Genomic DNA, 13,279 nt, shown 5'->3' on the forward strand with positions numbered 1-13,279 from the left:
AGATAATTACATGATCCTTACTCTGAAAAAGCCCCTTGACATACTGAAATGTTCCACAGTTTTGATTCAATCTTTGGAGGAACTAACTTTCTGCACACACAGAGGCTGTAAACATAGAAGCAATCTACAATAAATACATCTGGTATTCAAGGGTATCAGCAAAAGGATCCTGCAGAAATTCTAGATGCTGCATTCCCCAGCATACAACCCAGCACAGAACAAAATGTCAGGAAGCAAACAAGATTCATGCTGTTCCAGGGATAAATCACAGAGTGGTAATTAGGAGCAGAGCATCCTTTGTAACCTATGCAAAGTCACAAAGGTATTTCAGCATCAAAATCTTTCCCTTTCCTATTCTTTACCTGCAGAAGAAGGAAAGCACTTTCCCCCTCTTACAGGCCTCTTCTGGGGATAACAGAATTTGGTGCTGTTATGGGCTATGTAAGGAAAGAGAAAGAAGGGGAAAAATTCACACATAACAGACCATTTGGCCAAGTAGCTGGAAAATACTCAAGATGGTGTCATGAGAAGCACTAACTTTACATTCAATCTGCCTGGAGTTACTCCAGCTGGTATCAGAGAGAGGCAAGGACCAGGAATGGCTACTGTCTAACCAGAAAGCAAATGCAGCAGTGTCAGAGAACTTAATGAAGTCATTGGCTATGATGGACTTTCAGGGCACAAGTTTTGATTCCAGTTCCCAAAGTTTTCTTGTGTTTCTAGACCCACTTTTAATTGCTTTTTCTCATCAGGGAAAACAAGTCTGTGAACTTGTCTTTGTTCTTTAAACTATGAAGTGCTAAGAGAATATAAGTATTATCATTTCTATTTATTTTACTCTTTGGTGTTTTGTCTCTCTTTCCTGACTGGTTTATGATAACTAATGTCAAAACCCTGTTCCCAGTTATCTCTCTTGGGGAAAGAAATAATATAATATTACATTTAATACAGTGTACCACAGGCCATCCTCTCTTCCAAACATTGAAAGCATGTAGCAAGGAGCAATCATTAACAATAGATGTATCTTTTATTCACAGATAAAAACTGAAGCAAGCTGTTATAATACATATTTGTACAAAGGATTTGAAAAAACCATAAAAAGGAAGATGATTAGAAAATATGAATCATTATGAAATGTGGTATTACATACACTATTAAACCTTTTCAAAAGTATTTGTTTGGCAACAGTTTATCAATAGTTTCCACACTTAAGTGGCCTCCTTCAAAAAAGCACAAATCTCATGCAGCATGTATAAACTTGATCCTGAGGGTTTGCCTTCCTTAGAAAAACTGTAAAAAGATATACTATTTGTTTTAAAAGTTCAAAATGCAAATGCTATATTTATAGTCAAAACTATATAAAAATATGGACCTAACTTAACATTTACAAAAACTTTTTGTTCCTTTTTTTTTTTTTTTTTTTGCTTGTTTTATGGTTTTGGTAATAAACATAATTCTCAATTCCTGCAGTCAGAGAGGAAAATAAAAAAAAAAAAAAAAGCACAGTGCCCTTTGTAGACTTCCTCACAGTAAGTTTACAACTCCAAAAAGACCAGGTCTGTGATAAGTGAGGTTAGTAACCAAGAAGTAGGTAAGTGATTAATATATATCTATATATGCATATATAAAACAGAAAAAAAACGTTTATTTTGATCTGAAAAAGTAATAATACAAAACTTGAAGGTAAAACAATAATCTCAAAATGCCATAATACACCTTCTCAATAGATAAATGTTCATAAAAATATCTTGAACCCTAACCAAGAAAACAATTATAATACAATTTTAACTCTGCTACATAAAACAGCTTTTCTATGAAACAAGAAGGCAAGTTCAGGTATGAAAACATAATTTACTTATTGCTTTTGCTACAATGTTGTTTGTTTTTTACATATAGTCATAAATACACTATACAGTATAAAATTTTTTGCAGGAATACATTTTGTGGTCTGCTTAGGTTTGCTGGCTTTAATTCTAGCACCAAATACAAAAATGAAAATCAAATCAACTTTAAAGGCACTTCCATGTATGTTCTTTTGTTAATTAATATCTTGGTTTGTAGTAAATTTCTTCACTTCCCGCTGGTAGAAGTAAGATTTGATCCTACTTATATCTTTGTACAGTTCAGGTCACGTTGAGGCACCAAATGATTTATGAACATTCCCAACCATTTCTTTCTCTTACAACACTTGTTGCTTTTTACTCTTCACCTTTCCTCCTTCACTTCCCAGCTACTCAGTCTCTTTACTTCTCCGTGTCAGACGATCCAGCTTCACTTCCTTCAGTCCCTTGAAAAACCTCTCTTCAAACCTCCACTTCCCTTACTCCATCTTGTGCATCTGTTATTCCAATATCAAAACACGTCACTATCATGATATGTGATTTGCACAGATTAACACACTGCTCCAGTTCCTCTGTCACTTGTTCCAGTGCCTCCAGGTACTCCTGTGACTCCTTATCAAGATCAGGATCCACTTCAACTGTCAGACAAAAAATTAGTGAGTAAGAGAAAAAGCTCATAGCAAAACATTACTCTATCACAAGTGAGCCAATGACATAGAGTATTAATTGTATTTCTCTTAAACCAAGAGGGTTTTTTTATTTCATTCAGCAGATGCAAAAATTCTACCTTGAGGCTTCAGTTAAGAACAGCACTCAGTCTAGGAACAAATCTCATGCCTGTTTCCCAGCTATAATGTGGATATGGAAACATTTTTTTTCCTTCTTTGGAAAGAAGGAAAATTAAGTGTTATACAAATATTTAATGTTAACACATATCACAGTGAGAGTCTCCATTGTTTTTATATTCTCTTCTGATTGGAGGGGTTCTTTTGTTCATTTCCTGTACTACTCAGCACTGAATAAATCCCCTACCACAGAAACATAAATGGAGTCAGAGTATTCTAGGGCTCATTTCAGCAAAGTATCTTAGCAAGTGCTTAAATTTTTCAAGGGGACCACTCACGTGCTGAGAATTTGTTAAAAGCTGACCATACTTCTATTTTTGTAGAGTACTTACAGTCTTCTTTCCACTTATTTGGATCCATCATCAATCTGCACTTTGTCTCTTCCAACTCTTCCTTCAAAAATTCATGCTTTGCCTTCACTTCTCTGATGCGCTGCTGGCGCCTTTCTAGTATCTTCAGATTGGTATGGAAATACATCAGACCCTTTTAAGACACAGACCATTTTTTTTTTGTTTTGTTGTGCTGGGTTTTTTTACTTCAGGTTTCCATTAATGGATTCTAATCTAGAGTAAGAGCATGCTGACTCACTCGAGCATTTGTTGCACTTCTCTGAATTAGCAAACATCTCTAATACATTCTGAAATTACTACTGTTTGTAGAGGATATTTTTTTTCCAACAGTGAAAATTATAAACTCAGCCTAGTAATAATTTGAGAGCTATCTTTAATCCTAAAGTATATCAATTCTTATTTTCTTAAAAGCATTCCTACCTTCTCAACATCCTGGAAAAGCTATTACGAATGAAATGGGATAAAGGCATCAAAAGAATATCAAATTCTGGTCTCCAAAAGAGAATTAGTTGGAAGTGTTTTCTAATTAACTCAGTGCATCCCTGTTTTAATAGAATTCTGTAATTTACATAAAGAGTTAATGACCCTATAGTTGAGGGAGGTTGTAAGGTTTCATCAGCCAAGCTAAGATTATAAAGTCTTCTCATAATGTATTCATTGGTAACTTCCATTTACACCATCAGTCATGTTAGACACAATTAATTTTAGACAGTAATCATTTTCATTTTCTGTGTTAAGCATACCCCAACATATGAATTGTAAAATTAATAATTATAGTGCTTTAATTACAATCAATTTCCTGAACACCATTCCAGCATTCAAGCAAGGATTCTGTCTGTATACTGTAATTTAAGTTGTCTACAGTTGTTGTAATATATGTGCTGACCTCAGTTTCCTCTTGTCTGTGTCGCTGTAATCGTTCCACATCATCTATCTCATAAACCTTAATTTCAAATGGCTCTTTTAAAGTGCCTGGCAAAGGTGGCAGATCAACCCATTGGCCAGTGACACTGGGCTTTCTTCCGAGGGAGGCAGCATCTGGCAATGGAGCAGGGATCAGTCTGCGACGCTGGAGACCTAAAATACAAACAACAAGCCTTCCTCAGACTCCAAGAGACTATCCTAAAAGAAAATACTTTCTTATAGAAAGATCTAGGTTCTCAGGATAGTTAGGAAGAAATGCTTTTCTTGATCTTTTCCTTTTAGTAGAATACCCCCAGGCTGCTGAGTAACTGCCTTGACAAAGTAAGTTCCACTTGGTTCACAGATGAGTAGTTCCTCACCCAAAGCAGATGTCTGAACATCCATTATCTCTACTCTCCTTGCAAAAATATTTTGCCTGGATTAATTTTAATTTGGTGAGCTAAAATTGTATTCATTACCTAGCTATAGAAAGGAGATAATGAGGAACTTCGAACCACTAATGACAATGGCAGAAGACTGGAAATCTCCTGCTTCTCCTGTTAAAGCCAAGCAAGGCTATCTAAAATCCCTGTCCTTATATTACCTCTTCGCAAAGAGCACACAGTTCTCTCCAGAACTACTACCAATGCTTTAAGATGCTAAATACTAACAGTTTTCAATGGATTTGTGCAATTAGAAGGTATTCAAAAGGTAGCAACCAACCAAGCTGCAACCTGAGCCACCTCTAATTTTAAGGCCTGTCACCACCCATTTACACCAGTACTCAGAAGCTCATGACAAACCTCATCAATTCCTCAATAGCAGGGCTCCCAGATTTACAAACAGCATACTATCACCTTAATGCATAAACCAGGGCTCAAGTTTTATGAAGCAGAGCCTTACTTGTGTCCTCAAAATGCTAGTACCTTTGTATAGAACAGTTGGTACTTTGGTGTCCAGCAATTTTTTTTTCAATTTTAAGCCTCTGTTCATTCCTGAGAAGGCTGATCTTTGCACTACACATGTCAAGGATGAGTACAAGGCAATGTTAAGGCTGCAGACAAATCCCTAGTAAACAGGAGGGCTGAAAGCCAACAGAAACAAGCTACGCTACATGGTAGATTTAAGTATAAGCAGTATAATTGCATCCTTGCTAATTTCTAAGTAACAGGGGAAGGGGAAGACTACTTCTACACCTGTTTGCTATTCTCACAACCCCAGTTTATTTAGCCTGAATCACCACTACAGCCCTGCCTGCTGAAATCTCCTGCCATAATTGTCTTCCTCTAACCATTTTGATCAAAGCAGGGTCCCTCTGAAGAGGACAGTGAACAGATGCAGTTAAACACATACACTAAACAGAAAAACTTCATATCCTTCCACTGTACAAGCCAGGGTCAACATCATTGCTCCATACATGAAGTTAAAGGATAAGGGGACAAGGTTTTCAGTGACATATATAAGACTCAGATCTGTCCTTAAATTCAGAGACTTCATAATTCCAACACAGTTTGGGAGCAACATAAGTTACTACAGGAATCTGTAACACTTTGCAAAAATTACAGCAAATACTGGGCCAATTAGGTCTGCATGAAGCATTTCTTGTAACAAATATTTCATGAACTTCCTAGGAAACTTCATTTCATGTATAAAACATTATTGTCTCAAAATCTACAGCACTCAAAAAAAGTAATGCATGATTTACCGATATAGAGCAATTTCAATTGGAAAAAAATAGGTTGTCATTTTTAAAGACCTTACAAGCATTTCCTGGGGCAAAACCAAATACAAATCCATCATTGAGTAATGCCTTCTCAATATGTGCAACTTGCACAGCTGTTAACATTGATTTGTAGGAAAGGTTTAAAAGGTTGATATGCTGTGGAAAGACAACTGCAGCAAATATTGCACTAAATTTCCAAAATGATCTATCACCTGCTGAAGCAACTCAGTTGCTTTGACCAGAAAGCACCATGAAATCTCCATCACTTTAACTCATTTGGTTTTACTGTCAGAATCAAACATTATGAGTGGGTGTCTACAGGGATTGCAATAATTACCACTTTCCAACCAAAAGCTCAGATTCAGCACACTGCTGGTATCAGTTTTTACTATATTTTCAACAGCATGCTTAGGATGCTGAATGAGACTGCTGGTCATTAGCTGCATGGCACTGGTTGCCACTAATTCTTTACAATACTACAGGACTTCAACCTAGATCACTAAAAACTAATACTGTAACAGTAGCCACATGGGTCTGATTTTGAAGCTAGCTACAATGACCAGCACTTATGTGAGCAGCACCTGCTAAAGCAATAAGAAAAAGCACTGGAGCATAGGAAAGGGGACCAGGTTCTTCTTTGCCCACTTTTGTATGGCATGGTTGGACATGTCTGCCTTGGCACAGTATGTGAGTGAGAGCAGCCTCTTCTGAGTGACTCCCTCACTCATTTTTCTATTGTTTACAGTATCCCCATAAACACACTTAAGATTTCTTTATAAAACTATTATTAAAGTGCAATATAATAAATTTGCAATTAGCTGGCAGCATTATCATAAGAGTCACTGCATCTTACATATGTGCTCTTCTGTTCTACCCCTAAGACTTACCTTTGGGTAATTAACCCACATTTAGCAATCCTCATTAATTCATCAATGCTATTCTGCCCTCCAGGCCTATTCCCTTGTTTCCAAACTACAGTCCCAGCCTGTCTTGCTGCAATTCCCTCACAGATCCCTGGCAGCAGAGCTCCTCCTCTCCTCATCTGTCTTTCCTGACACTCATTTGATCCTCACAGAAACTCACCAGCGCCCACTCAGCACCCTCACTCTTCCCAACCCACCTATAACACTCTCCTGTTTTGGGCCACACTGGTGCTACACACATTGCCAACACTGCTGAGGGAAGAAGGAGCATCCCCCTCTCTGCCAGCGGCCATCTGCTGCCTCCTCCCTCACATCGAGACTGCCCTGGGGGGACCCAGCACCTCTCCTGCCCTCTCCACCACAGCACCTGTGTCACACCTGCAGCTTTGAAGTGAAATAAATGACACGTAGCTGCTGTCACAGCGATACAGGTGCACACACAACCGCAGGCAGGCAGTCCCCCTCCCTGCTTTGAGTTTTCCCCAAATTTCCTCTCTTTCTCTGTCAGAGACACCATGAAACACCCCCCCATCCTCAGGGACAGCAGAGCCCCAGCAGACACTGGATCACCTTCCCCTTCATTTCTTACCTGTTGATCGTTTCTTGGGGGACTTGAGGCTCCTCATACGGCCCGGTGAAGACATCCCACTTTCACTCATGGAGTCATGCGCTGAGGAGGCGCTGCCGGTGGCCTCGCTGTCCCGAATCATGCTCTCGTAGCCACTGCTGCCCCCGCTGTGGTAAAACAAAGCCGTCCTCCCCATGGCCGGCGGCAGCTCCCCACTTAGGACGCTGCTGTTGTCACTGCCATGCCCGCTGCTGTACCGCTGAGGCCGCCGGGGTGCTGTTATCTTGCTGTATGGAGACGGGAGCACAGGGATCTGCGACTTCTCATCGCTGAGGTTAATGCCGCTGTCGTTGCCGCTGTCAGAGTCAGTGGAGCCTCGGAAGTGGCCCACCTTGCCAGAGCCACCCGACACCAGCTCGTTCACACGGCTGTTGGCTGCCCTCAGGGCCTGCTTGGTCCCCATGATGGTCCCTCGGCCGGGTTTGCTGCTGACAGGCTGCACAGAGCGGGGGGCTGCCTTCCCAACAGGGGCCATGCCAGAGCCCTTCCCTGCAGGCTGCACCAGGGACTTCATGGAAGAACTGAGAGACTTTGACCCGCTGGCAGAAAGGCCCCGGTTTTTATTCCCATTTGCTTGTACCTTCTGGTTAGCTGTGGGTTTTGCCTGGCTGTTTTTACCAGGCACAGGGGAAGCGAAAGGTGGTGGTAAACCTACACCAGAGGCAACAGGGGGGACCCCCAGCCTGGGGACAGAGCGCCCTGCCCGGCTGCTGCTGGTACTGCTGTTCTCCCTCACCATGCTTGCTTTAGATCCAACCGAGGTCAGGCTGTCGCACCTCTCCAGGGACATGTGGCTCCCATAACGGTGCACAGCTTCGCTCTTTGAGGTTTTCACCTTTAAGCTGGATGTCATCTTGGGCAGAGAGTGGTCACCTTTCAAGTTTATTTTGCTGCTGGCACTTTCACTGAAGTAAGACCCGACTTTCAACCGTGCATCTGCTTCATCTTCAGCTTTTGGCATGACAGCTCTGGCACAGTCCATGCCTGAGGCTTTTCCCCCGCCATTGCCCAGACCAACAGGTTTCTGCTCCAGGCTTGATTTGCGTATAGGAGGTGTTGGAGGTGTCGGACCACCTGTCTTGGGCAACACGGTAGATTTCTGTGGTGTGCTCTTCTTTCCCAGTGATGACTTCAAACTGCCAGTGGCCAAGGGAGTATCCAAACTCCCTCGGGTCGCAGCCTCTGACAATGTACTGTTAGCATGTGACACTGGCATCACTCCCAATGTGGTGGCTCCTCTCTTCAGCTGTGGTATCTTCATCACAGCTTCTGACTTCTTTGCAGCTCCACTGGAGGATTTGCAGGCCATTTCACAGCCATCCACAACCCTCTGTGAACAGGTGAGCATAGTCTGTGACTTTGTTGGCCTGGAGGCCGCATCAAAATACTGGGCAGCTTTTCCTGGCTGCTTCTCAGTACCAAACGTGTGAGATTTTGGAGACAGCAGGGAGTCTGCAGGTTTTGCTTCCAACTGATAATCAGTGCGCAACAGCCAGGGATCTTCAAATACACCATGTGGATTCTGTAGCTCTCTATAGCTGAGGACAGTATTATCATGGATTGGAGACGAGGTAGTTTTTGTTTTCCTAGGAAGACTAGAATGTATTGTTTCTATCACAGGCATATCACGAGAATTACTAAATTTTATTTTTACGGGCTGATCAGTGACACAAAAAGCACTTTGTATCTGAGATGCTTTGGTACTTTCAGAGGTCTGAGGGCTTTTGCTGATGCCTGAGGACAGCTTGCTGGAACTCAAGCTCTCATTCTCCAGTTCAGAGAAGCAAAATCCACTGTCATTCAAAGCGCTTTTCAGGGGGATGGAGAAATGTGAGGAGTCCAAGTTGAAGGGTTCCTCAGACTTATTACAGCTGTAAGATGACTGTGCGATAAAACTGTCACTGGACTGGGCTCCGTCACTTTCAATTGTACAGATGCTGACTTCACTAAGCCACGAACTGATGGAGGAACGTCTGCTGCTGGTAAAGGGATCCTTAGCAAAGGGCACAACAATATCAATATTTACACCAGTAGAAGTCTCCTGTGAGGTATAAGCATCAAACTCATCATTTATGCTGCTGATAATACTGACCGGCCTCGAACCCGAAGCAAGGGCCTGAAGGGAGCAATCACTGTTAAAGCTAATGATACTGGAAGGTCTTCCATTATCCATAATCCCACTAATGGATAGTTCTTCCACTACAGTGAAAACAAGCTCATCCTCTCCATTCAGCTCAACAGGCTGCTGCAAAGTCACTGTGGTGGTTAGTATATCCCGATCAAAACATTTCCCTCTGAATGCTGACCTGAAGCTGTGTACCTCTATCCCACCTGGCTGATTCTGGGCATTGCTACCAACCAGGAATGTGCTTCCGACTGGGCTTTGCTCAGGTTTGTTTCCTATCTGCTTGCTCATTCCCACAGGAGGAGTTCGAACTGCACTGCTACAGTTTAGCTCCAAATTCTCAGCTCTGGAGCTTGGTATGTGCTCTTTCTGCTGTGGAGGTGGAGGTGCTGGACTTGGCAAGGGTCTCTTCACGTGCAAGGACTTTTCCTTAATGATACATTCAGCTGTGGCCTTATTCTGCTCTGGATTTCTTGAAGGGCTACACCTTGAGGGCTGCAGGGAATCGGTGATTGTCTCTCTCTCTCCTTCCACTATTAAGTCCATTGTTTTGTTGTCAGCTCTGCTCTGTGGCTTGGAAAACTCTGTCTTCAAGTGAGGTGTGTTCTTTTCATGACAACTGCCATTGCCAACCCTTGGTGCAACAGCCTGTAAAGGAGGGTTATGTCCTTTTTTGGGAGATGAAGTTTCTTGTGGAACCGGTTTCTTAAATCCTCCAGAAGGAGAAGATACTTTTTCCTTTATCAGCTTAGACTGTGTATTTTCTGTACCTCCAGGGACTGGACTACAATTGGACACAAGAGAGATTTCTCCACAAGCAAATTTGACGGGTTCCTCACTTCCATCAATGCACTCTAACCTTTCTTGCAGTTCAGCAAAAGTGTTGCATTTAAAATGGTCCTTGTCAGAACTCCTACCAATAGCAGAATTGTCTTTACTTCTCTTCTTGTTTAGGGACGGAATTATGGGAACAAACTCTGGAGGACCTTCATTATCTGTCAATTCCCTGTCAGACAAAGCTGCACCATTGGGACCAACATAGATGACAGTATCACAAGACTGTTCACTGCTGGATGAATAATCAGGATCACTAGATATACTCAAGACAGGAAGGTCAGGATCAAGGGCAACAGTTCGTGGGTGGAACGGTCGCAAATGGGGTGGTCTTCGGACATGTCCTTCTTCACATGAACTCTCTCCTCCAGACGAGCTGGATGCATACTGCAAATGATCAATTAAGGAAAAGTTTTTATCATGAATAGATATATGTGTATGTATATGTACATATAATTGATTAAAAGGTGAGGTTTGCTATATATTCTGTGCCTTGTGTATACTATCACAACTACATCTAGTGGAAAAATGTTAAGTGAATTAAAATAACAAGGTCATGCGATGTGGATTTTACTGTATTGGGAGTAATATAACAACTACACCTTTTCAGATAACTTCCATTAAATATTATGCATTGTATTTCTCCTCAACAGCTTTCTGTTCCTTCCTTGTTGTTTTTAAATTAATATAAATAAGAGGTTTTGAGATAGTTCCACATATAAGCAAAGGAATAATACGTGTTTGGAACAGAAAGAAGGGAATTTCAGGATTAAGGATTGGAGGTGGGATGATGGCTCAGTGCCAAGTCATCAGTCAGTTCGTCTCCTGAGCTTTTATGCATTTTGTATTACTTCTTACCGCAAAGAAATCCCATGTTCCCCCAGCAAGAGGTCAGGAAAACTCATTTTCAAATGAATTAATTTCTGCTTGATTGTGAACCAACCTTGGATTTCTTCTTTCTCATTCGGTGGATTCGTGATGCGAGCTGAATGGTGGTAAGAGTTTCTGCATAATTGGCTGGAGAGTCAGAAATATGCGCAATCATAGTAGTTCTGCAGTTGATGTTCCCAAGTGATTCCCTCAACAACATTGTCAACTTGTTGTCCCTGTGTAACAAATGAGAATATTAGGACGGTTTAAAGAAATCTTAATCTTTTCTACAAGATTTTTACACCACAAGCTGTGCTTTCACTCTCACAGGACATATGCATGCATGGCACACGTAGATAAGAAATATGCTCTTATTATTTGACGACACTTAAAAAGTGTCTAAATGTACACATATAAAGATACTAATATTTTAATTATTTTTCTGGATTTTTATTTGCAGTATGATGAGTCATGTTATTTGTTACTTAGACAATTGTAAAATGATTGATAACTAGTCTAGTTATCTCAGGTTTAGCTCTTATTACCCAAAATGCTCATGAGCACTGTATTTTTAGTTAAGCAGGCTTAGTATATGGATAGATGAGCTCTGTGAGCAATATACAAACAATTCTGATAATGAGAAAAAAATCAGCTAGAAGAAATGGTAAGAAATCTCTAAGCAAATATCACAATGTTAGATATCAGAAATATATTATCAGTGACACCCCAGCTAAATTGCTCACATTCTGCCTGCTGTGCTCTGCTGCTCTGACATAGCAAACAGGAAGCAGAATTTGTCTCTGAAGACTTTCCTGGTGATGCGAGTCCTCCACCATGCACAGCCAAGCTGACAAGACAGGTGACATTTTGTCCTTCACTGGTCTCCAACATACCTCTCCCCAGGGCTCCCTGTAGGCTGCTTCCTTCACCACCTTGAGCTGGCCCAACATGTCAGGAACCACTGACATATCTGCTCACTAAACCATGGTATGTGACAAAGTTGAGGATCTGGTCTTCCCTATTCCAACCCATCCATCCTCTACTCCATCTACAAACCCAGCATCTACCCTGATGAAATTGTTTTTCTGCCTAATATAGAAAGGAAGAACACCTTTTGGAGATGCAGCTCTAGATAAATATGTGAAAGGATACAACTGATTACAACAACAAAGTTAGAAAATAAAGGCAAGCAGATATTATATTTAAGGACCGAAGGCAAAGTTCTGGTAAGGATGTTTACAACGTGGCTGTTTTCTTTAAGATGGACTCCCCACAGGTGTGTTTAACATAATATTATTGTCAAGTACACTCCACAAAAGAACACACCTAAATATTCGACTATGCTAAACAAATGTACAAAAAGATGGTCAGTTGTTGGTGGGGTTTTTTTATTGAAAAGATGCATCGTCCAAAAAGGCATAGAGAAATAACAACCTTTGATGATGATACCAGATTAACTCTCTAGCATTTTCTGAAATTTCAATTAAACTTTTAAATTTTGAAAAAGGAGAGAAAATCCTATCAAATTTTGATGAAATTGTTTACTGATGTACAGCTGGCTGAGATCAGTCTGGATTCCAAACCAGGGAAACAAAGAAGAGACAGAAAGAAAGAAAACATGTAGGCCATTTTCACCTTTTTTTTTTAACAATCAATCAAACATTTCACCCAACTTAAGTATATATCAATCTGTATATAATTTCTGGCCATGTAGGTAAGAATTTCTGTTGCTATGTGATGTTTAAGTTATATAGAAAAAACGTTATATAGAAAAAACGTTATATAGAAAAAACGTTATATAGAAAAAACGTTATATAGAAAAAACGTTATATAGAAAAAACGTTATATAGAAAAAATGTCTATAGATGTATAGACAGGTAGATGAATAGATGAATAGATATATGTATCTTTAGCGTAAAAGGGACCTTAAAAGAAATCTGACCCCTCTCTGACAGAACTTTCTTTATAACTTCATATCAGGTAAAGAGTCAATTGTTGATAGAATTCATTGCTAACACCAGCTACAAATTTAAGATAATGGAGAGGATAATTCACTTACTTATATGGCACATGCTTAGCACCATTAATTAAGGCCAAAATTACATTGCCCAGGGCAGAGAGAGACAGACACAGAGAGCCTCCTCCTTCTCGGCTTTTGCTCAGCACTTTTTCACAGCTCCCAAGATCAATGAGATGCAAACGGCTGCGTCCTCCAGACACTGAAACAAAAAGGGGAA

At 40.6% G+C, this 13,279-nt stretch overlaps 1 protein-coding gene across 1 annotated transcript in view; it reads right to left on the reverse strand.

The window, feature by feature from the left end:
* Window positions 1-1,008: 1,008 nt before the first annotated feature.
* KIF26A (kinesin family member 26A) overlaps window positions 1,009-13,279 on the reverse strand; it is a 97,764-nt gene continuing 85,493 nt past the window's right edge. Inside the window, exons 10-15 of the mRNA XM_071745420.1 lie at window positions 13,102-13,261; window positions 11,116-11,278; window positions 7,175-10,559; window positions 3,923-4,113; window positions 3,019-3,169; window positions 1,009-2,479 (exon numbers count right to left, since the gene is read on the reverse strand). Of these exons, the coding sequence (XP_071601521.1) occupies window positions 2,304-2,479; window positions 3,019-3,169; window positions 3,923-4,113; window positions 7,175-10,559; window positions 11,116-11,278; window positions 13,102-13,261 (4,226 nt within the window). The 3' untranslated portion in view covers window positions 1,009-2,303. The remainder of the gene's footprint in view (window positions 2,480-3,018; window positions 3,170-3,922; window positions 4,114-7,174; window positions 10,560-11,115; window positions 11,279-13,101; window positions 13,262-13,279) is intronic.

The sequence above is a fragment of the Heliangelus exortis genome, chromosome 5, assembly GCF_036169615.1.
Source record: "Heliangelus exortis chromosome 5, bHelExo1.hap1, whole genome shotgun sequence".
Classification (NCBI taxonomy): Eukaryota; Metazoa; Chordata; class Aves; order Apodiformes; family Trochilidae; genus Heliangelus; species Heliangelus exortis.